We start from the raw sequence: 21368 nt of genomic DNA, 5'->3' as shown, positions 1-21368 counted from the left end.
ACGATAGAGGACGGTGGCCACGATATCTCAGCCGCATTTGGTTTTGGCGTTCCGGGTTGTCGGCGTGTTATTTACCTTGCAAGGTCTAGGGCAGGGTCGGCCATGCAGCCTACGTAAAGCGGGACGGGAGGGAGAGCTGCAATCACATCCAGTATCTTGTGGTGGCCTCGCTGATCTGACGTGGGGGGAGGCATTGAGGCACTAGAGAAAACAAAAGGGATGCGTCCAAAAAGGCGACGAGGGACGCGTTGGATGAATTATCAGACATGAGATCCCCGTCAATCAAGCGATAAGCCGTTATCTTCTACTATGTCTAAGGGGCCAGCCTTTTTTTCAGCTTTCCGTATATGTAATGAATTGCCTATAATCATAGAGAGATGCCACGGCCCGGGATGGGAGGGGTTTGGAGAAAGTCCGAAACTGAATTGTTATAACATGGGTCTCATCAATTCGGGGATGTGTCTATCTGGACATCTCAACGCCATGTCCGCGCTTCCCCCCGTTTGCTGCTGCAGACGCTGACCAGGTGCTTTGCTTCCGTTGAGGTTGGCTTTGGGCACCAGACCTCATTCGGGTCTAGAGACGATGATAACCGATAACAATTGTTGAACTCCCCAACCTTACCCAATGTCTTGGAAACGTCCAGTTCGGCCGAAACGAAAAGTGAATGAATGTCCGTCCTTGCCCATCCGCCTGCAAAACCCCACTATTTAGGCCGACGGCATCAGCGCTAAAAAGGCAAGCTGAAAGAGAACAACGTGGTGTCGACTCGGTGGCAGAAAGCACATTGCCATTTGCCGCGTCGACGAGAACGGCTGGCAGGCAAAGGAGGGGCAAGCACTCACATTGTGGTGGGGAATAAAGCTAAATTGGGACTAGCTTGCTTGTCTGATGCACACCGACAGAGCTGCTGGTTCGACAGATTTGCCCGCGGGGTTCTCATTTTTTTTTTCCCTAGTGTAAACCCCGTCGACCCTTCCCCACTTCCTGCACGAAGCAGTTTTGGCTTTTGCTTGCCCGTGTCTGCCCTGCTGTTCCTCTCCGCCGCCGGCTGCCACTCTCAGTCAGTCAGGCAGTCAGGCTCTGCACATTCTGCTTGTGAGCTGTGTCATTGGATTCCGGGCCCTTTGATTTCCCCTTCGTTTCCCCTGCTCCCCCAGGGCCGTGTCCTCTTTTCTGCCGTGTGCCATCCGATATCCACTTTTCACCCCATCCCCTCAGTCCCTTCCTTTTAAATAAATCCATTGCTGTCCCCTTGCCAGGAAGAGTATTCTCACTTTTTGTCCATTCATCCCTCTCATTGTGAGTGCTCCTGCCTTCCTCCATCTGTCTCTCTCCTCTAAAATATCACCACCAATTCTAACCTGTACCCTCCATCCACAGATACCCCCATATCCACCCAACATGTCTGCCCCCGCCCACAAGTTCAAGGTCGCCGACCTTTCCCTCGCCGCCTTCGGCCGCAAGGAGATCGAGCTCGCTGAGAACGAGATGCCCGGTCTTATGGCTACTCGCAAGAAGTATGCCGCTGACCAGCCCCTCAAGGGCGCCCGCATTGCTGGCTGCCTTCACATGACCATCCAGACTGCCGTCCTCATCGAGACCCTCACTGCTCTCGGTGCTGAGGTCACCTGGTCTTCCTGCAACATCTTCTCCACCCAGGACCACGCCGCCGCTGCCATCGCCGCTGCCGGTGTCCCCGTCTTCGCCTGGAAGGGTGAGACCGAGGAGGAGTACCAGTGGTGCTTGGAGCAGCAGCTCATTGCCTTCAAGGACAACAAGAAGCTCAACCTCATCCTCGACGACGGTGGTGACCTCACCCACCTCGTCCACACCAAGTACCCCGAGATGCTCGAGGACTGCTTCGGTGTCTCTGAGGAGACCACCACCGGTGTCCACCACCTGTACCGCATGCTCAAGGAGGGCAAGCTCCTTGTCCCCGCCATCAACGTCAACGACTCCGTCACCAAGTCCAAGTTCGACAACCTCTACGGCTGCCGTGAGTCCCTCGTCGACGGTATCAAGCGCGCCACCGATGTTATGATTGCTGGCAAGATCGCTGTCGTCGCCGGTTTCGGTGATGTCGGCAAGGGCTGCGCCATGGCCCTCTCCGGCATGGGTGCCCGCGTCATTGTCACTGAGGTCGACCCCATCAACGCCCTCCAGGCTGCCATGGCCGGCTACCAGGTCACCACCATGGAGAAGGCTGCTCCTCTTGGTCAGATCTTCGTCACCACCACCGGCTGCCGTGACATTCTCGTCGGCAAGCACTTCGAGGTCATGCCCAACGACGCCATTGTCTGCAACATTGGTCACTTCGATGTCGAGATCGACGTCGCGTGGCTCAAGGCCAACGCTGCTTCCGTCCAGAACATCAAGCCCCAGGTTGACCGCTTCCTCATGAAGAACGGCCGCCACATCATCCTCCTTGCTGAGGGTCGTCTTGTCAACCTTGGCTGCGCCACTGGCCACTCCTCTTTCGTCATGTCCTGCTCCTTCACCAACCAGGTCCTTGCTCAGATCATGCTTTACAAGGCCAACGACGAGGCTTTCTCCAACAAGTACGTCGAGTTCGGCAAGTCCGGCAAGCTCGAGAAGAAGGTCTACGTTCTTCCCAAGATCCTCGACGAGGAGGTTGCTCGTCTCCACCTCGACCACTGCAACGTCGAGCTTACCCAGCTCTCTGACGTCCAGGCTGAGTACCTCGGCCTCGCCACTGAGGGTCCCTACAAGAGCGACCAGTAAGTTATTTCCTGTCCTTTCTGGTGTCCAATGAATGATATGCTGATCAAGTCACAGCTACCGCTACTAATTTCCCTTTCAATACCATATATCCACCCTCTCCTGCCGTATTTGGCTAGGACAGGGGAGGTAATTTACTGAGGATCTCCTTCAACACTTTGGGTTATGGACAAAACATCTCTCAGCGGCATGTTTGGGATTTCCACAAAGCATCGTTTTCAACAGGCATGATTTGCATGACAAAACCGGGTTCAATATGGGGGTCTTTCACTAGGGGTTTTCAAAACGGAATATTAGGGATGGTTCGGGTACAAATTTTCAACAAAAGTACGGCGTTGGCTTTGGCACATGATATCCCATGACACACCCTCGAGGCATTTGAGACGGGTGTGTTTTCGAAACGTAAGTAGCTGGTTGCTGCACCTGATAAAGTGCAAGAAGATGATAAAGAGAAGAAGGCTATACCCAAAGGCCCGTCAACCGAGGCCTGGGAACGATTAGACTACGGAATAGAGAAAGACAAAGTCTTTTTGGGCATGTCTTTTGTGGTACACCAAAGAAGCCACCGAAGTTAATAATACGTGGTTATGGCTCACACTTTCCCTTCCTGTTACACGATTCATGTTCATTTTGTGCGTCTCTTGTGTTGTATTTGTCACTCTCAGGGGAGTATTGGTACGACGAACGGCCGCAAAAGCCACACGAGTAAGTCTGGCTCTCCAATCATCCAAGTAGCATCACGTCTCGTCTTCTTTTCGCCCGCCCGCGAACGGACGCTTCCTAATCCGACATATCGTGATCTTGCATATCGTAGTTGGTTTGGTTCAGCCATTCGGCGTCCGTTCCGTTCCATTGCACGGAAACTGCATTGCCGCCTTTCATATACCTATCTACTAGTTGCCTGCAACGGGACCAGGCAGCGTGCCTCCCTACTAAGAATGTGTTCTGCACACAACTTCTTTCCAACCTGTGTCTACAGAACTTGCTATCAGCCCAGCCATTGGGTTATGATGTCGCCTACGACCCCACTAGGCCTCTCTCGGTAGCAGTCACGTAGTTTCATAGTACACTTCACCGGTCGAAGATAACCCCGCGATCATTATTACTTCTTTTTGTCGAACTCGATTTCGTAAACTAGTCCGGGAAACCTAGGTTGTTAGTTATATTATATAAAGTGAGCTTTTATTGAGTGAATGGGTTTCAGTAACCCCCTCTAAAACGTTCATGTTCTTTCCCTATTGAAAGACGGTTATCGAACCTCAAGACCAGGTTGAGTCACCACGAGCGAGTGAGTCCCACACTCGAAAGCTTTCGTTTCGTCTTCCGTAACACCCACCATTTTCAAACGAACAGAACGTCACAAACGGTATCTACGTCACCCACCAACTTTTGGTCCTACACACCCCGACGCCTTCATATACCTCCGGTTTGAAGCCTTCGTTGTACGACGACGAACGGTCCCCAAAGTAGTTCATTGCCGGGTTTTGTTGTGTCACGGCACAGCTAGCAAGAGCCAACACTTCCGGATAACGAAATCCGGGGATACTCACTCATCTGGGAATCTCATCTGACGACAGGTAAACTCTCTTGAGCGGGTATTTTGACGACCGAGCAAGACAAGACAACATCAGACAAAAACGAACCAGACCAAGAGACTAGATTATTTGTGAAAAGACATTCAACATGGGTTCCGAAGAGCATCAAAAGCCCAAGATCTTGTTGCTGGGCACTATTGAGCAGTAAGTCCAAGTTGACAACTCTTTTTTCCATCTTGAATAGCACAGCACCGAACTTCACTTCACTTCCACCCTCTCTTCCCAGAATCCCCTTACTCCTCTCTCCCCTCATCCTAATCCCCCAATTTCCCTGCTCTTCACCATCAAACAAACTAACCAACGCGACACAGTGCCCACGACGCCTGGTCCCGCATCACCTCAATCGCCGACATCATCCAACCCACCTCCACAGACCGCACCTCCTTCCTCTCCGAATGCGCCTCGGGCGCCTTCTCCTCCTGCCTCCTCGCCTACCGGACCTTTGACTCCACCACCCTCACCGGGCCCCTAGACCAAGACCTCATCTCCGCTCTACCCTCCTCCATCAAATACATCTGCCACGTCGGCGCCGGTTACGATGCCATTTCCATCCCCGCCTGCACCGCGCGCGGCATCCGGGTGTCCAACACCCCCGGCGCTGTAGACGAGGCCACGGCCGATTGTGCTCTATTTCTTTTGTTGGGGGCCATGCGGAATTTCAATGCGGGCATGACGGCTCTTCGCCGGAATGAATGGCGAGGGGGCACCGAGGACCAAGTCAAAGAAGAAGAAGAAGAAGAAAAAAAGACAACAAAGAAGACGATCAAGATGCCACCGCTGGGAAGGGATCCCAGGGGCAAGACACTGGGGATCTTGGGCATGGGAGGGATTGGCAAGTGTTTGGCGCGCAAGGTGGCGGGGGCGTTTGGGATGAAGGTGCAATATCTGAATCGAAGGAGGGATTGGGAGGGGGAGAAAGAGTTGAGGGAGCAAGGCTCTCCGAGGGTGGAAGTTGAGTGGGTTGAGACCATGGAGGAACTTTTGGGGACGAGTGATGTTTTGAGTTTGAATTTGCCGCTTAATGTGAGTTTTTTTGTTTTGCCCCCTTTTTTCTTTTTCCATAACCGCTGCTGGTGATTCGGAAGGAGGACTGAGGAGATGAGTGGGATACGAAAAGAAAGGAAAGGAAAGAAAGAAAAGAGGCTAACGGAAAACACGATGGACAACAAAACAGGCCGAAACGAGACATATCATTTCCACCAAAGAATTCGCCATGATGAAGCCGGGGATAGTCATCATCAACACTGCTCGCGGAGCGGTGATGGACGAGGCGGCGCTGGTGGAAGCGCTGGAGTCTGGACAGGTGCAATCGGTTGGCTTGGACGTGTATGAGAACGAGCCGGAGATTCACCCTGGCTTACTGGCGAATCCGAACGTCATGCTGGTGCCGCACATGGGGACATGGACGGTCGAAACGGAGACCAAGATGGAGGAGTGGGCGATTAGTAACGTACAGATGGCGATTGAGGAAGGGAAGTTGAGGAGTATTGTGCCGGAGCAGAGGAACATGCAATGAGTAGTTGTTATGTGTAGGAAATGGCTCGTTAGTCAAGTCAACTCAAGTTAAATGCAACACATCAAAGACAAAGTTCACACTACCGTCTGTCAGCAGGGGTATCAGCAGGTTAGACTAAGTGGTGTTGAATTTGTATATAAGCCGCGCCCCAATTTTAGTCGCTCTCATAATGCTGCAAGAAGGAAAGAATGCCACTTGATACAAACGGTTGGGGGAAAAAAAATCGAAGAGCAACCAAATTTTGGAATCAAGAAAACCATAACGAAGCCTCCCATATGCTTTATAATGAGTGAACAGAAGAAAAACTGTTGAGGAAAAAGAACTTATAAAAACGCCGTCTATCCGATGCAAGTATAGATATGAGAGGGAAAAACAAGAACAGAAAGACCACAGAAAGATGAGAGAAACGCGCACGAGCGGGCTATCTATCTAACTTGGCACCAACCCCCAGCGAGAGTGGTTTGCCTAACTCTATCACCAACAAAAGAGACCTCCAAAGCCGACGACCATGCTGACCATTTCTCCGACTTGCAATCACTTAATCGCTTTCCTGTTGGTAGCGCCAAGCCGCGTTCGCGGGCAAACTGGCTCCCGGATGGACGTACGCACGATACGCAAGCTGAGCAAACCGCCTCACCACGTTCGTGGTTCCCTCTTCCATGGTGGTGCGAATAAACCTGGCCGCCACCGCAAGTCTGCAGCGCGGGTCCGACTCGGCCAACTGCGGCGGCAACTGTTGCTCGATGTTGGCAGGATTCCAATGATACGAATATTCGCGAAGCACAGCAAGGCTATACAGAAAATCACGGTTCTCCTGACCGTCCAGTAGGCGTCGCAGATTCTGGAGGTCACAGCTGGGCTTTCGAATGGCCAAATCGGCCAAATGCCACCAGAACTCAAATTCATTGCGCCGGGAGGTGTGGAGATTTCCAAGCACTATAGGATTATAGAGCGGATTCTCCGTTAACGTAGAGTGATAACCTAACAGAAGCGCCTCGAACACTTGCAGACGACCAAACGCTTCGTGTGGGTCATCCAAGGGCGGGATCTGGTATGGAGAAATTGACATTCCAGGGAGAGCCCAACCTCTACCTCTAGTAGAGAGGGGCAGCTTTGCTAATCCCCAGACAATACACTCCTCCAGCTGGGAAGCATACTTGTGGTCCGCCCGGGGCTGGGAGATGTGTTCGACAAAGGAACCAAAAAGACCCATCAATGGCTGATTATTCAGTAAGAGTTGGATGGGATGGTGAGTCAGGATGCCCCTGTCAGGTTTCAAATCGTACCACTGCGTCTCAAAGAAATACGACAGCCCCGTAACGTATACATCGCCATAAAGTTTGTTGATCTCCTGGATGACGGCCTGTGATGGCGGAGAGTTCATAATGGGAGGTTCTGCGCCCCCCAGCGCGATAAGATCATCGACGGTTTTCTTGTTGGTGGGTAAGCCAGTCATGTTGGGCAAGATAGTCGTACAGCTCTGAACCGGATCCCTCGACACCGCAAGACGTCGGTTATCTATGTTGGGCAAACGAGGTCGCCGGCAAAGGGGAGCCAGCAGGAGTTCCGCCTTGATAATGACCCACAGTGCCAAAATTCCTGTCGTCAGGCCTAGCCAGCTGCGAATTTGGTGTAGGCGTTCCTGAAGCGCTTGGCGTGTCGGTGCCTGAGAGGGCCGGGTCAATGGCACTCCCGTAATCGAAGCCCGGGGAAGTGGACGACACTGGAGACTCGTAGGGTGTATTGGAGGAATGAGATGATGGGTACGAGGTAGGATGTGGTTGGTGTTGGTAAGCAGGATGCTGTTGCTGGTGATAGTGATGAGGCGGCGGAGACTGCTGCTGCTGTTGCTGGTAAGGTTGAGCCTGTGACTGGTATGGGCTTGGCGGGACACTGGAAGATGGGACAGTCGGAGTCGACGTGAGAGAAGCGGGAGCAGAGTGCTGAGACTTGGGCGTCGACTGAGCAGTCAAATTTTGCTGTTGCTGTTGTTGCTGCTGTTGCTGCTTGAAGATGGGGTCGTATCCCAGACAATCACGCTTCGACTTTTTGCAATTGTTGCAGGTGGGATGGGCTTCGTCGCACTAGAGAGAAATACAAGTTAGGCGACGTCGAGTACATAATTGCTGGTGAGAAAAAAAAAGAATGGGAAGATGATTGTTTCTGCAACTTGTGTGTAACGCGGTACGCAAAGTGGAAGATAGAGCAATCCATGTGATGATGGAGCTCAGAGTGTTGCAGGGATTGAGGTTTTAGGTGCTTTCGTGGTGGATAGGATAGCATGGAGATAGCTGGAGCCCAGGCCAGTTGTTAGCGGCGGGGCCTAACAACCGCCGGCGGGTGCGTTGATCGCTCGCTCGCCGCGGGGACTTTGTGTCGGCGTCGACCGAAATGGGAAAGTTGCGGTTGCTTCCCGTCGCTTGCGCTTGCTGTGGCAGGCAAGGGAAGCGGAGGTAGGCGAGGGCAACCGAAGCGGGCAGTGAGTAACAGGCGGGCAGGCAACTGGCGGGTTGGCCGCAGTTGGGTGTCACTGTGAACAACTGGGCTTAGGTTGCTCGCTTCAGCAGTCCAGTGCAGTCAAGCGAGCAAACCTAGGTACCCAGCCGTTCGTGGGCCAAGGCAACACAACGTAACCAAGGCATACAACCACAACCCAAACTGCCCTGCTCCCCCAGCTGCACTTGCAACAACCCCCAACGAACGATCGAGACCGACCACAAGCGAGCAAGCGAGCGAACGAGCGCGCCATTTTTGACACACCCGTTGTCGTCATATCGAACCATGGCGCTTCTTCAACCGAATGCCCCAACTGCAACATGACGACCCACTCCCTCCGCGCGTCGCTTCCATGGCTCGACACCGTCCGGCCCGATCCCCATCCTACCCCATCCCCCGCTTCGTTGCAGTAGGTCCGAAAAGGCATCCATGATGGGAGGAACCGGATAGAATACGAAAAAAAAGAGGCAAATTAGGAAATGGATCCGAAGGAGAAAGTAACGCACCTTTATCCTGCGCTTGCGGCACGTTAGGCACCCCGTCTTGGTTCGGCGCTTGATCTCCTGTCAGCAACACAACAAACAACATCGGTCAGCACTCTAGTGTGTTGCGCGAGCGAGCATGGGTCCCAGGAAACAGAGGAGGAGGGAGGGGAGAGGGGAGATGGAAGAGGGGGAGGGTCGCATGTGAGGGCTATAGCAGTGCAATGTATTAGTACCTTCTTGTGCCTTCCTCCGCTCAGAGCGATGCGCGGGTCCGGCGTGAGGCCTGTCAAGGCATAGTGCACCACGCTCTGCCCCGGGTGCATCTGGTATGCTGCGTGCATCGGCGCATAGTAGCTCATCTGGTTTGGGGCCATCGAGACGGCCATGTGGTTCGGCAGGGGCATCTGGTGTTGAGCGTGCTGTTGCTGCACATGGTCAAACGTTCGCATGCTCGGGAGCGCCGTCTGGTTCGTTCGGTAGGGGTCAACATGGGCAACCGCTTGCGCTCCATATGCGTACTGCGCACCCGGGGACATGCCCGCAGGCGGATATGGACTCGGCGCGGGATAGTTCATGGTCGGTGTTTGGCGAGGTGTAGGTGGGCCAGTTGGTTGTTGCGGATGGGACATGGGCGTGGGCACTAGGACACGGGGTGCACTGCCGTTGTGCGGTGCTCCGATCTGTTGCTGGTTATATCCGGATACTGTATCGGCCAAAGGAGGAGCGATTTCTGAGGGCGCGCGGGGATCTTGGTGAGTGCTGGCGGTGCAGGCAGTGGCACCGGTGGTGGTTGTGATGGTGGAAGCACTGTCCGTAGCTATCCCTTGGTCACCACTTCTGACGGAGCTCTGTCCAGCCCCTGTTTCGACTATCTCAACCGGAGGCGTACAAGTGGTAGCCGAGCTCGCCTCTTCGCCTGGTTGCTGTAGATCCGGAGTAGGTGTTGATGTTGTTGATGTTGATGTTGTTGTTGTTGTTGTTGTTGTTGTTGTTGTTGTTGTTGTTGCTGCCGTTGATATAGCTATTGTGGCTGTCCCTGGAGTGGATGGCAACGTCTGTGCCTGTGCTGATCCGGCGGAGGAGGGTTGTGGTACTAGTAGTGTCGGTGCTGGTGCTGGTGACGCTGAAGTTGAGGGACCTGAAAGTGGTTGAGGGTTGTCTTGATCAGGTTGGGGTGCAGGCGATCGGAGCTTTAGTTGTAGATGATGTCGATGCTTCCCTTCGTGGTCGGGGTGCGGCTCGCTCAGACTGGAGTGCTGAGGCTGGGGGATAGACGGTCGAGACTGGATCGACTCTACAGTCCTCCGTTGAGCCATACTGGGAATTTAATTAGAATTCTAATGGAGACCGATTCCTAGCAAGGGCCAGGAGAACAAGCGACCGGGGGGGACGGAGTGGGAGGGAGTGCCAGGAGGGCTAGGGGCAGACGCGACCCTGGCTCTCCTGGCCCGGCTTTCCTAAGCGGATTGCGGATTGGTAGTCCACCTACTTGACGAGCCCTTTTACTACCAGGTAGCCGTACTGTGGTATGTAATGTATGTAGCTATGTAGGTACGAGGTGTAGTGTGTGTAGGGTGTAAGCGTGTAGGAGGTGGTGGTGTAAGATGGCAAGGTGGTATGGTACCTTGCCGTCCGACAGAAAAAAAGGCTCCTGTTGCGGTCGAAAGTGAATGGTCAATGAGAGGTCAATGGGTTGGTAAATGGGGGTGCTCTTCCTAGAGTCATCCAAGGTTCTCTTGGGAATGGGCCGAATCTGTGGAAACATGCAATGCGCGCTTCTCAGCGAATACAGCCGATACGACGACAGCCAGACAGACTGCTGCAGCGCCCAAGCATCCAAGCAGAAGCTGCATATTCCAGACTCAAAAAGGTACAAAAAAAGCTCTAATAATGCATGTGTATGTTATGTACGTACTGTGTGTAGGTGTGGGTTTTGTATTTTGAATTTCTTTTTTCCTTTCCTCCCTCACTCTGTCCCTGTCCTCTTCTCTCTCTGTCTCTCTCCTTCACGTTCTTCTGCTCTTCAGTTCCTGTCAACTGCAGTGTTCGAAAGAGAGGGAATTGCTTGGCTTGTTCCCCCTGACCCCTGGGGCTAGTCGATGATATGCCGGTCTGTAAGCCAAGAGAGTGAGAGACAAGTGGTGGAAAGACAATATGTAGGTCCCCTTGTTTCTGGAGTGTAGTTCAAGTGGTGTTAGGTTCGTCGTCCAGGGGTGGGAGGTCAATGTCAGTGGCAGATGCTCCAAACGAGGCGTACCTTTACGGGGGTGGTGGGATTTTGGTGTGGGTTCTTGAAGAGAGGGGTGAATCTGCCTGTGATGGTGACTGGATTGGTCCCTTGCGCTGCATCCTGGCTCCGCTGAAATAGGAATCCAGACCGTAGGCGGGCCCCAGTTTGGATTTTACGCTAGGTGCACATGGGACTTGATGGGATCAGATGGGACTGTGAGGGGGGACCTAAGGATGGAGACAAAATGTGCAAAAGAAGCTTAACGCAATCTTTTATAGCCCCGTTCAAGACATCGTCAGCGATGCTGTTATTGATATTCAGTTAAGCGAGCTGCCAAGGGGGGTATCCTAGAGCATACGGGCTGCTGATTCCGCCTTTTTTAGACCTCGTCGTTTTGGCGGAGGAAGAAGGAGGGTGGACGCCGTACGACAGCATGTAGCCCCTGTCCAGGGTCGAGGAGCCTTTGGAGAGAACAATGTGGATCTTCCAGTCTTCCATGATCCTCGTCGTCGAGGCGGGAGAGAGACGCGAGTTGAACGGGGCGGGACTTGCGATGCGGAGAGAAGATGGGAGCCAGTCCAATGTGCAATCTCCAATGTCCACGCAAATGCATGCAAGTCGACTAGTCGAGTAAAAGAGACGCGGCAAGTCATTACTCTAACCAGTGTAGGCTAGCGATGGGCATCATCAGCAACAAGTAAAAATTCAATGTTTTGCTTCTTAACGTCTATCGATCTATCTTCCGTCTCCCGTCTCCTTCCTTCCTTCCTTCATGGCACAAACGAACTGTCATGTACCTTTCTGTCAGGTGCTTTGCGTCTTTTGGAGCCGACCACGGGCACAAGCGAGTGGGAATTTAAGCCGAGTGGACTGGTGGGTCAGTGGGTCTTTCTCCTTGTCCGCCAAAATCAAATGCCCAGACGGCCGCAGACGGCTCTTTAGAGCACTCACAGGGACTTGTGCCAGGGGGGGCTCAGGAACGGTGAAGTGTGTCAGGTACGATGCACGCACGGTACTGTATGCCTGCCCCATCTGAGCGACGGAGTTGAAAGTGAGGTGACAAAATGAGTTAGACCTGGTAGTTAGTCAGCATGGTCTGAGTAGCCAAAAGACGTACGCGGGCAAGGGAAGCTCGTCCCGCCGTTCAAAGGAGGCGCAGTCGCGCGCAAATCCACATGTCAATTGACACCAATGAAGGGAAATAGGAGAAGAGTAATTTCATGAGTATTTATGGCACTTATCAATTTCAGACACTGCACTCCCGGATCAATGGGTAGAAGGCCGCGGCACTGTTCCAACCGTTTTCCTCCCCCCCTTGAGAAAGCCACTTGGCTGTCATCTACCCTACCTACGGATCGACCCAATACGGGTTGGACGGGTTGGAAGGACGCCGGTCTGTGTGTGAGGGTGGTGCTCGCAGTCTCAGATCCACTCGAGCGAGACCGTCATCAATCTGAGGCTTTCCGATTAGCGAGCGCCCAGCCAGGAACCTCGCCAGAACTCGCCAGGAACCTCTGTCGAATCTTCGCTCGCCTGTGCTATGTACCGTGCTCCTCGAGCTCCCCCATCGTCCTCCTCCCCCAAAGCGACCCCCCTTCTGTCCAAGTGCCCTTATGATCCCCCCCCCCCCCCATGATCGTCCGTATAGCGAGTCCCCGGGATTAATATCGTCAAATCGTTGCCAGATAAAGACTGACTCTGCAAGATTTGATGGAGAAACTAGCCCGGATGTTCACCATGAAGATTCGCTCTTGTCGACCGCCCTACCTAGTAATTCTAGGGCAACGGTCAGTCCCGTCACTCGCAGCTTGACAGGCCGGGGCTACTGGGGCCGAGATGATTGTCTGGCTGTCTGTCTGTGTCGAGTGAGTGCTTTTCTCAGTTGGAGTTGACAGGAAACGGACTGGCTGTTGCTACTACATACTACACAGTGATGTGATCTTGATCACTCGATATCAAAACATCATTGATACAGCGGCCAAGAGACCGCTCAAAGACTCAAGAGGCAGGTGCTGTTCTGATCTTGACCTGGGTGTACGATGGGGAAGGAAGGAGCCATCGAGGGTACCTAATTCTAGGGCACCAGGCAGGGGGGCACACAACCCACTCGGACTAAGGTTGGTTCGTTCAAATCACAACCTTCCACTCAAGTTCCACACAGCTTCCATTTCCACTCCGACTCTTCCTCCCGTGACCCCTCCCCGATCTCCTTCTCTTCAACGGCTCATCGGAGCAACAATTGCAGTTCCCTGCTACCTTCAAACGACGACGATCACTTTGTCGAGCACAAACCCTTCTCTATGTCGTGTGTGCGGTTGTGCGTCTAAGCGCCGTGCAACGCGGCAAAACATCGTATACTTTACTTACCTCTTCTCTGCACGCCGACGGTATCCGTCATGCAGTCCTTGTTGGATCCATGTTCCCTTTGTCCCAGATGAGGCACCACGTCGTGCAGCTTCGCTTCCGTCCCGTCTGTCCAGGGGCGTCTGTCGTCGGTTGTTACTGTGTCCGTCCGGCAGAACCAGCCTCGGTCAGTTTAGTTCTGACAGGTGCAGGTGCACTGCAAGCGGAGATCGGGACTATTACTGCCTACGCATGTAGGTACTTCCTTACTCCATCCCAAGCAAGGTATCTGTCTCGCTTGGGGCTCGCGATCAAGGATGCAGAAAGACTGTATTGCGGTACAATATTCAAGGTCAGGGCTTCTTCACCATGATCCCTTCATCGTCTCGCAGTTATCTTGCGGCCCTCTTTCTTATTTCGGCTTGATGGAAACTAACCTGGTAAATAGACACGCAAAATGCAGCTGCATACAGAGTTCCAGGTTCCGGATCCGCCGCGGGGAACTGAACTCACATGCTTTCTCTCTCGTAAACAGATTGCAACACCAAATTTTACGGGCAATCTGCTCCAACCGCCGTCGATTCCCACTGGCCCAAAGTCCAAACCCACATGCGCAGGTCGGACCACACGGAACGGGGAGTTCTGCAGTCTCTGTCCTCATGCCTGCTCGAGTCTCCGTCTTGAACCCCTTCACGATGACGAGAGCTACGGTAGCAATGACTGTCAACGTTAAGATGTTGATTTTTAGAAACGACAGCGGCTACGCCCCACGTCGAGCAAAATTGTGCCGTCTCTAGCTATCTTCAGGACGTGGTTCTCGCCTAGAGATTGATTATGGAGACGATGATGGTGGTTGCATCTCGGACCGCCAATGGTTTTCCTTGCCTTCACACCTCTTTCTTTCATCTGGACGGGATTATGGCGGTACCAGCTATTTGTCCTTTGTCTTCTCGTCCCCCATCCTCAAGACAGAGAAAGCTGTCCCAAGTGGTTACATTTCAACATCCCAACCGGTCCGTCACATATTTTCGGCGGACGGCTGCTCTGTATCTTCTACGCTTCTGTCAAGATATACTGAGTAAGGCTGTACCCTGGACACAGGTATCATCTCCTCTTATCTTCCCCCCGGTTTGTATTGCTTACTTTCCGTGATCAAAGAGGCCACGCACATTGTCTTTGGTCAAATTGCTGGGTTTTGGCTGAACTCAATGTAGCATATAACCTTTTCGATGCCTCTCGTGTACCTCTCTTGATGCCCTTGGCCGGTTAGTACCCATCAAGGTGTGTGTGCCGACTTGTTCCGTTTTCTGTGCTTTTGCATATGCGGCCCCCAGAATATTGGATGCGGAGAACATGATCTGATCGAAGAATTGATCTCAACACACAAACCCCCATTTCTGTGGCCTGGCTTTTCCATCCGTCATCCATGGATCCGCGAAGCTGAGCTCTACGAGGCAGTTCGGAGCGTCTGTTATCGAGATGCTAGCTGGGTGTTCTGTGGGTCAATCTACCGTAGGGCCGGTAAAGGCGGGAGTCAGCCGGGCACGGAAAGTACATATGCTTTATACTTCGTGTGGTCGGTTCGGCTGTGCGGCCCGTCTGAAGCCGACGAGCATACCGCGGTTACCTGGCGCCTAGCGGCTACTCATCCCGTCCGTGTAGCCCCCCTTCGCTATATACAGCCATATTTGAGCTCATGGTTTTCGCTTGTTCCTGCTCAAATGTTACCGACGACATGTCTGCTTCTCCCGGCAGTGCTTAACCGATGGCTTGGGGGTGTGGTCGCGGCGGCCAAGGATTACCCTGTTAACAAAGACACATCCAATATCTGTTTCACCTTCTTCAACTATTTACCGGTACCGTGGCGCCGGCCAATATTTCTCTCTTATACCGGTGCTCACCAAAGCGGCACAGATGGTTCCTTGTGTGCTCCTATTTGCTTTGGCTATGCATCACGGCCCGGGCTGCCATTTGTATTCCTTCCACCTGGAGCATCCAGAAGCCAGCACTATGGATAAGACGAGTGTCGACGGGAACACCCGTTGTCCCTTGTTAGGCGAGTGCTTGACGATGTACGGAGTTGCGTTTGTGTCCATCAGGTTTGGGAAGGATGCGACATGTTCCCGTGATGAGAGAATGTTGTTCACTCTGTGTCCTTTATTGGCCAATATTCCCCGAAGCTCCCGCTTCACATATCCACAGACATAATATCAACGAGCGGCATATCACTTTTCGTCTCTATCACCTTTGCGAAAAACGCGTGAGCAAGCTGAACGAAGACCACCACATCAAAGGGGCATCTACACCGTAGGGCTCAAAGCTTTACCGGTAGTGACTACCGATGATCTGTTAGAGGGAAGCAGGGATTACCATATCCGAACTGATGCTTTGACTATGCGCTGAACCACATGCGCTTACTGACCGCGGCCCCAAGTCACCGAGAAACCCTTTGTTACCGCCAGCCTTCTATCATCTCCGCGATCTTGTCATGTCCTTTTTGTCTGGCAATTCCAGCCGGTGTTCCTTGTCGGTATGTACCTCCTTTCCTCCCTGCCAAATCATCATAAACCTCATGAGCAGCAAACTGTTTTGCCCCTTTCCTCAGCAGTATCCTCACATCTTCTAGCTGAGCCGCGGCGGCTGCAGCATGAAGAACCGTTGCTCCTCCATGATCTCTATGGTTCAAGTCAAATCCTTCTCCTCCCAATATCCCCTCTTCGTTGATGCGCCCAAAGTTCACCAGCCTTAGCCGCTTGCGGACACTTCCCGTTCTCTCAACCCCTTGTTCTTGCAAAGGCTTCAGGGTTAAGAGGTAGCGTAATATATGTGGGTGACCGACAGCCGCCCATAGCAGGGTTGCGTTAACCGCTGTTCGGGTGTTGATATCCGCATGGTGTTTCTCGATTAGGAGCTTGGTTGTGGTCAAGTGACCACCTTCAACGGCGAAGAAGAGGGGAGTGTGGCCTGACCATAGCTGTGTTTCGATAATACCACCATTGCCATGCTTCTCGCTGTAAAACGGAGCGGATACGTAGGCATCTCGTGGCGTTGAGAGCATCATCTCAACGATAGAGTCCAGCCCTAGTCGGCAAGCCTGATGCAGCGGACTGATCCCAAGCTCATCCTGTGGAGCAGTGACATCGGCACCGGACGATATCAGGAGATGAATGATCCTCTCCATCGCAGTCACCGTCACGTACTTGGCATGGGCTACCGCTGTCGGCATCCCCGGGCTGCTTGTATTCCTGGAGGCGCGAGTGGTAGCAGCAGTCAGTCCCTTCAAAGCCCTCCAGAGCAGAGACTGCCCTTCATACGCATGATTCGCATCCGCACGGCCATGCATCAACAGCATCTTCACAATCTCATCATGAACACCCTCAACGGCCAGCGCGAGCGGCGTCAGTCCGTCTTTATTTACACCGTCCACTGGCATTCCAGCTCTGATCAACATGCCCACGATCCCCTCGTGCCCGCCCTGGCATGCCACGTGCAACGGTGTCATCCCGGTCGAGCTGCTCGCCACATGCACATCAGCACCACGTGCCAATAGCAGTTCAACTAGCTCTTCATTCCCCAATGCCGATGCCATGAGCAAGGGAAAGTTTCCCTTCCCTCCAGACAAGTTGGGGTCAGCAGCGCCCGCCTGGATCAACACCCGAGCAATATCGGTACAGCCCGCCGTGATGGCGGCCAGCAAGGGTGTGGAATCACCAACGCGGCGGTTGATAACAGCACCGCGCTCGCAGAGAACGGAGACAATGTCCGTGCTGCGCTTAGCGATGGCCAAGTAAAGAGGAGTCCGTCCGCTCTTGGTTGCGGCGTTGATGTCGGCACCGCAGTCAAGGAGTTGTCTGGCTGCGGCTAGGTGCACGCTGTGGACCGCTTGGTGGAGAGGCATGTGGCCTGTTTCGTCCGGCAGGTTTGGGTTGGCACCGTGGGAGCATAGGATCTTGACCGTTTCTACCTTGGCATCCTCGATGGACTTCCCAGACGAAGAGGAAGGGGGAGATGAAGCTGAGCCGTGGCTGCTTGCTGCGTAGTGAAGCGCTGATCGGCCGAATATGTCAACGGCGTCTAGCTTGGCGCCAAGTTCGCAGAGTAAGGTGATGGAGGCACTGGGGAACCCGTTCTTGGTGGCAGTAATGATGGCTGTCTCTTTCGTCCTGTTAGTTGCTTCCAAGTCTGCGCCTGAGAGGGCGAGGAAGTTGGTGGCATCGACGGAACGAGCGCCGAGGGCCTCATGAAGGGGGGGTAGGCTTGATCCTGGTCTTTGGATGTTGGGGTCAATTCGGCCCTCTTTGATGAGCTCCAGGATTGTGCCGGTATCGTTCTTATCAATGGCGTGGTGAAGCTGCTCGGCGAGTTGGGTGGTGCTTTGGCGGTGCTTCTTTGGTATGGGACCAAGTTTGAGTGATAATGTCCTTGTTACCCGGGGGTCTGCTGTGAGGAGGGGAGTGGTGTGTGGCTGAGGTTCAGTTTTTGGTGTGGGTGGGTGAGTGAGTTCCCTCGATGGGGTGCTGGGTTCTGGCACTGGTGATGGTTCGCTCCTCTCGCCAGGAAAGAGGTCGCCTAGACCGGTGGCGGCATCATCGCTGAATGGATTGGTGCTAACCACTTGTTTAGTAAAAATCTTGAGAACCAAAGCGCAACTTTTTGACTTACGGCGACAGGCGCCTTGTTATATACTCGAAAGACGCGAGATGCTTTGGGGTTATGGGCGAGGATGGCTGAGACGCCATACCCAGACCGCTATCGAGACTGAGGCCATCGTCTAGCTGAATCCTTGAAGGTCTGACGTGATGAAACATGGCTTTTGTTGTTGACTCCAGACATAGACGTTGAACTTATATGAATTGGACAAACATACGTACGAAGGGTAAACAACTTTTAATAAATGAAGCTGGGAAAGCGAAAAGGGGAAGGACATATGTAGATCGACGACGTGTCGTACAATTGTGTAGCTTATAAACAATCCACATGCGCCTTCGCCGAGCAACCAGAACAAGGAGTCTGACCAAGGAAGAAGATCAAACCAAGCGATCAACCACGCTAGAGGGATCACAAGAAGAAAGGTAAGACATGGTTAACCTCGTGTACACGACTAGTCAGGTACCAATCCTACCAAATGTTCGGCACTCAGCACTAGTGTCGAGGTACTAGTTCAACTTGGTCTCAACAGCAAAGCAAGCACCGACAAGAACATTGCGATTCGTCCCTTGAACCAAAGAAACTAAGGGAAATTGGTCGGCGGCGCCTCTTTCCCTTTTGCTAGACTAGTAACAGCAATGAGGAAGAGACCACCGAGGAAAACGTGGTACGCTGTAAATGACTTGGGCTTGTTCCGGCCGGGCAAGCAATCTCTTGAGGAGGATTTTCCCAATAGAGACCAATCGAGGCGTTGGTGAGGCGCTTGCTAAATGACACCCAGACACAAAAAAAAAAGATGGCTGGCTGAGACTTGGCCTATATACTAGTACAGCGTACTAGTTTTGTAGAAAGTGTTATACATGGCCTGATAGCTTCTGCAAGTAATTTCCAATCTCATCATCATGTCCGTCCATTGTGAAGAAAAAAAGACAAAAGGGGGGTGCAGTTCAGAAGAGGCTTTCATGGACAAGGATAGGGGTATTTTCTTCCTTCCTTTCTTCTTTTTCTTTTTTTTTTTCTTCTCCTTTCTGGAGGGGGCGAATGGCTAGATGACTGGGCAAGAGGCTTGAACAAGAGGGAACCTGAGATTCCCAGGGAGGATGTGTGGGAAAGACAAATGACGAAAATGTGGGGGGGAGATCGGAAGAAATCAACACAGGACGCAGGTGGCAAGACAGGAGATCCAGATGGTCGGTGTTCGTTTCAAAACGGCGAGCGGCGTCGGTTTCGCGTCTCGGAGTAGAATCGGAATTTTTTTGTCACCCTTTCTTTCTTTTTTTTTGGGGCTTTGGGGTTTACATGCAGAACCTGGCGTCTTTTGGGATTCCGATGAGGGAGGGTCGTGGTAGTAGTGTAGATAGGTAGGAGGTAGCTACTTGATGACTTGAAGTTTGGGGATGACGATCGATTTTGATTGAATGATCATAAGTAGATAGAATGGGAGATTTATAATGGTTAACCACCAATCCCATTCGCGCGCGCGCGTTAAAACAATGGGTTGGGTAGTCTCTCAGGAGATTCGAGACTCTTCAGCCGTACACCAGAAATACGATGTGGTTGATGGACGACGCCGGAAGTTCTCTTCCAGTATGCCGGACGAGCCTGATATGTATCGCTATAGTGACAGGATGGTGTGCACATAACAAGATATCTCCCTTGGCAGCTGGCAGCTTGCTTGGCACCGGCTTCAATGAAAGCTAAGTACCCCAGCTTACTCCACAGTAGCTCCCCCCACCCGCCGCTTCCATGATCGTCACCAGTTGCTTCCATCGTCATTGCCCTGAGACTTTTGACAGATCGTTAAACGTACGATACCTTATTACCATATCAACGATTATCAGCGCGTTTCAACTTTGAAGGGCTCAGCTTTCGTGATACCCTCAGTAACCACAATCAGACAAAAAGCGACAAAGTGGCGAACCTTCTTTGGACAACGCAGAAGAAGGGGGAAGCTGCTGCAACGGCTGGCCAAAGTGCAGCGCCTCCAGCTGAAAAGCCCAAGCCCAAGAACACCATGGTCCAGCCAACAAGCGCGCCGTCCGCACCAGCGCTCACTCCCCAGTTTTGCTTTTCGACAGCAGCCCTACGAGGTGGGATTCCTTTACCTTGTAGACACAAATATTTGGGAGTCTTTCACAATTTACTGACCCAAACCCCACAGACTTTCTACGAGTCTCCCGCTCCGCCATCGACGACACCATAACCCAAAACCTCAACGCCCTCGTCACTCCCTCCCGCGCTGGCTTCGACCCGTCCTCCACCACCCAGCGCAGCCCCCGGCCCTTATCCCGGCAAATCGACCCCGCCGCCTGCCAGGAATTTAAAGACCAAGTGTTGTTCCCCTCGTGGCAAGCGCGGTCGCAGGTGCTGAGCTACTGCGCGCTGGTGGCCACCTCGCCGGATCCGGACGACCCGGAGGCGGCGATCCGGGAGGCCGAGAAGCAGAAGGATCGGGAGAGGGTAGTGAATGAACGGCTGGACCCCTACTCGGCGAGGTTTTTCCCGCGAGAGCCGAGGACGGAACAGCTGGCGAGCGTGATCAGAATGGAGCAGGGCGTGGAGAATATTGTGAGGACGAGGACGTGGGGGATTGTGGGGGAGAGGTGTGGGAGTGATGGGAAGACGTGGGAGCAGGCTTTGGGAGAGTGGAGGAGGGATAAGCATTTGCCGTTGGCGTGAAGATGATTTTTTTGTGCTTGCTGATGGCTGTGGGTGATGTGGTCGCTTATGAAGAGATGAAGGTAAGGGAGGGAAGGGGTGTAAGTGAAAAAGTGTCTGCTAAGCATTGGGTATGGCGTATTAGGATGTGTGACCATATAAATAGTTGTAATTGTAGGGCAGTGGGATCTTTTGTCAATATATCTGAAGAAAGAAGCGAAAATATCTACATCAAATCAAGCTTTCGTCCATCGCCGGGAGGAATATGGAAATCTTTCATTGTCTCGGGAGGAGTTGTCGCGGGATCTGGCGGGAGGCTTCCGTGTCTTCGGTGTTGTTACCGAGAGGGCCGAGCCGGAGGTCTAGGTAGCTAAAGATTGACCCCACTTATAGGGAGGTAGGTGAGTGGGAGAGCTTCGCCGGCTGTTGGCCAATCGGCAGGGAGCAACTCTTTGTTCAATGCGCCCATCTCGCCAAATTGTCAGCTGTAGAATTTCACTTTGCAGTTTGGGGAAAGTGCATCGTCAACGTCGACAAGAACTGGGATAGTCACGTCTGTCAAGCACACAAGGCCGTCATAGGTATTTGGTTTTTTTTCTTTCATTTTGGCTGTAGAATGTAAGTATACACATTCCCCAAGTTTAGGTGGTTCAGGT

At 52.9% G+C, this 21368-nt stretch overlaps 5 protein-coding genes across 5 annotated transcripts; 3 read left to right on the top strand and 2 right to left on the bottom strand.

The window, feature by feature from the left end:
* Window positions 1–1404: 1404 nt before the first annotated feature.
* On the top strand, window positions 1405–2812 carry B0T23DRAFT_431135 (adenosylhomocysteinase; the record flags this gene model as incomplete). Its single annotated transcript, XM_062840299.1, has 2 exons — window positions 1405–2741; window positions 2800–2812. The coding sequence occupies 2 exons, from the start codon at window positions 1405–1407 to the stop codon at window positions 2810–2812; spliced, it is 1350 nt and encodes a 449-aa protein (XP_062689591.1).
* A 1333-nt stretch (window positions 2813–4145) lies between these two features.
* B0T23DRAFT_207133 (D-isomer specific 2-hydroxyacid dehydrogenase) lies at window positions 4146–5955 on the top strand. Its single transcript, XM_062833485.1, has 3 exons — window positions 4146–4481; window positions 4649–5360; window positions 5512–5955. The coding sequence occupies exons 1-3, from the start codon at window positions 4426–4428 to the stop codon at window positions 5851–5853; spliced, it is 1110 nt and encodes a 369-aa protein (XP_062689590.1). The 5' UTR covers window positions 4146–4425; the 3' UTR covers window positions 5854–5955.
* A 436-nt stretch (window positions 5956–6391) lies between these two features.
* On the bottom strand, window positions 6392–10150 carry B0T23DRAFT_406775 (uncharacterized protein; the record flags this gene model as incomplete). Its single annotated transcript, XM_062839135.1, has 5 exons — window positions 6392–6789; window positions 6940–7285; window positions 7440–7937; window positions 8856–8912; window positions 9068–10150. The coding sequence occupies 5 exons, from the start codon at window positions 10148–10150 to the stop codon at window positions 6392–6394; spliced, it is 2382 nt and encodes a 793-aa protein (XP_062689589.1).
* Window positions 10151–15859: 5709 nt separating this feature from the next.
* B0T23DRAFT_431131 (ankyrin repeat-containing domain protein) lies at window positions 15860–18215 on the bottom strand (the record flags this gene model as incomplete). Its single annotated transcript, XM_062840298.1, has 2 exons — window positions 15860–18014; window positions 18070–18215. The coding sequence occupies 2 exons, from the start codon at window positions 18213–18215 to the stop codon at window positions 15860–15862; spliced, it is 2301 nt and encodes a 766-aa protein (XP_062689588.1).
* Window positions 18216–19802: 1587 nt separating this feature from the next.
* B0T23DRAFT_385945 (caffeine-induced death protein 2) lies at window positions 19803–21051 on the top strand. Its single transcript, XM_062837575.1, has 2 exons — window positions 19803–20144; window positions 20216–21051. The coding sequence occupies exons 1-2, from the start codon at window positions 20069–20071 to the stop codon at window positions 20731–20733; spliced, it is 594 nt and encodes a 197-aa protein (XP_062689587.1). The 5' UTR covers window positions 19803–20068; the 3' UTR covers window positions 20734–21051.
* Window positions 21052–21368: the final 317 nt, after the last annotated feature.

The sequence above is a fragment of the Neurospora hispaniola genome (genome assembly GCF_033458365.1).
Source record: "Neurospora hispaniola strain FGSC 10403 chromosome Unknown B0T23scaffold_7, whole genome shotgun sequence".
NCBI lineage: Eukaryota > Fungi > Ascomycota > Sordariomycetes > Sordariales > Sordariaceae > Neurospora > Neurospora hispaniola.
The sequence above is the reverse complement of the archived record's forward strand: the minus strand, read 5'-3'. Positions and strand labels throughout refer to the sequence as shown.

Coding starts and splice junctions, on each gene's coding strand:
- B0T23DRAFT_207133 (XM_062833485.1), top strand. CDS start 4,426: ATGGGTTCCGAAGAGCATCAAAAGCCCAAGATCTTGTTGCTGGGCACT. Junction 4,482..4,648: donor TTGCTGGGCACTATTGAGCA/GTAAGTCCAAGT, acceptor AACGCGACACAG/TGCCCACGACGCCTGGTCCC. Junction 5,361..5,511: donor GTTTGAATTTGCCGCTTAAT/GTGAGTTTTTTT, acceptor ACAACAAAACAG/GCCGAAACGAGACATATCAT.
- B0T23DRAFT_385945 (XM_062837575.1), top strand. CDS start 20,069: ATGGTCCAGCCAACAAGCGCGCCGTCCGCACCAGCGCTCACTCCCCAG. Junction 20,145..20,215: donor TTCGACAGCAGCCCTACGAG/GTGGGATTCCTT, acceptor CAAACCCCACAG/ACTTTCTACGAGTCTCCCGC.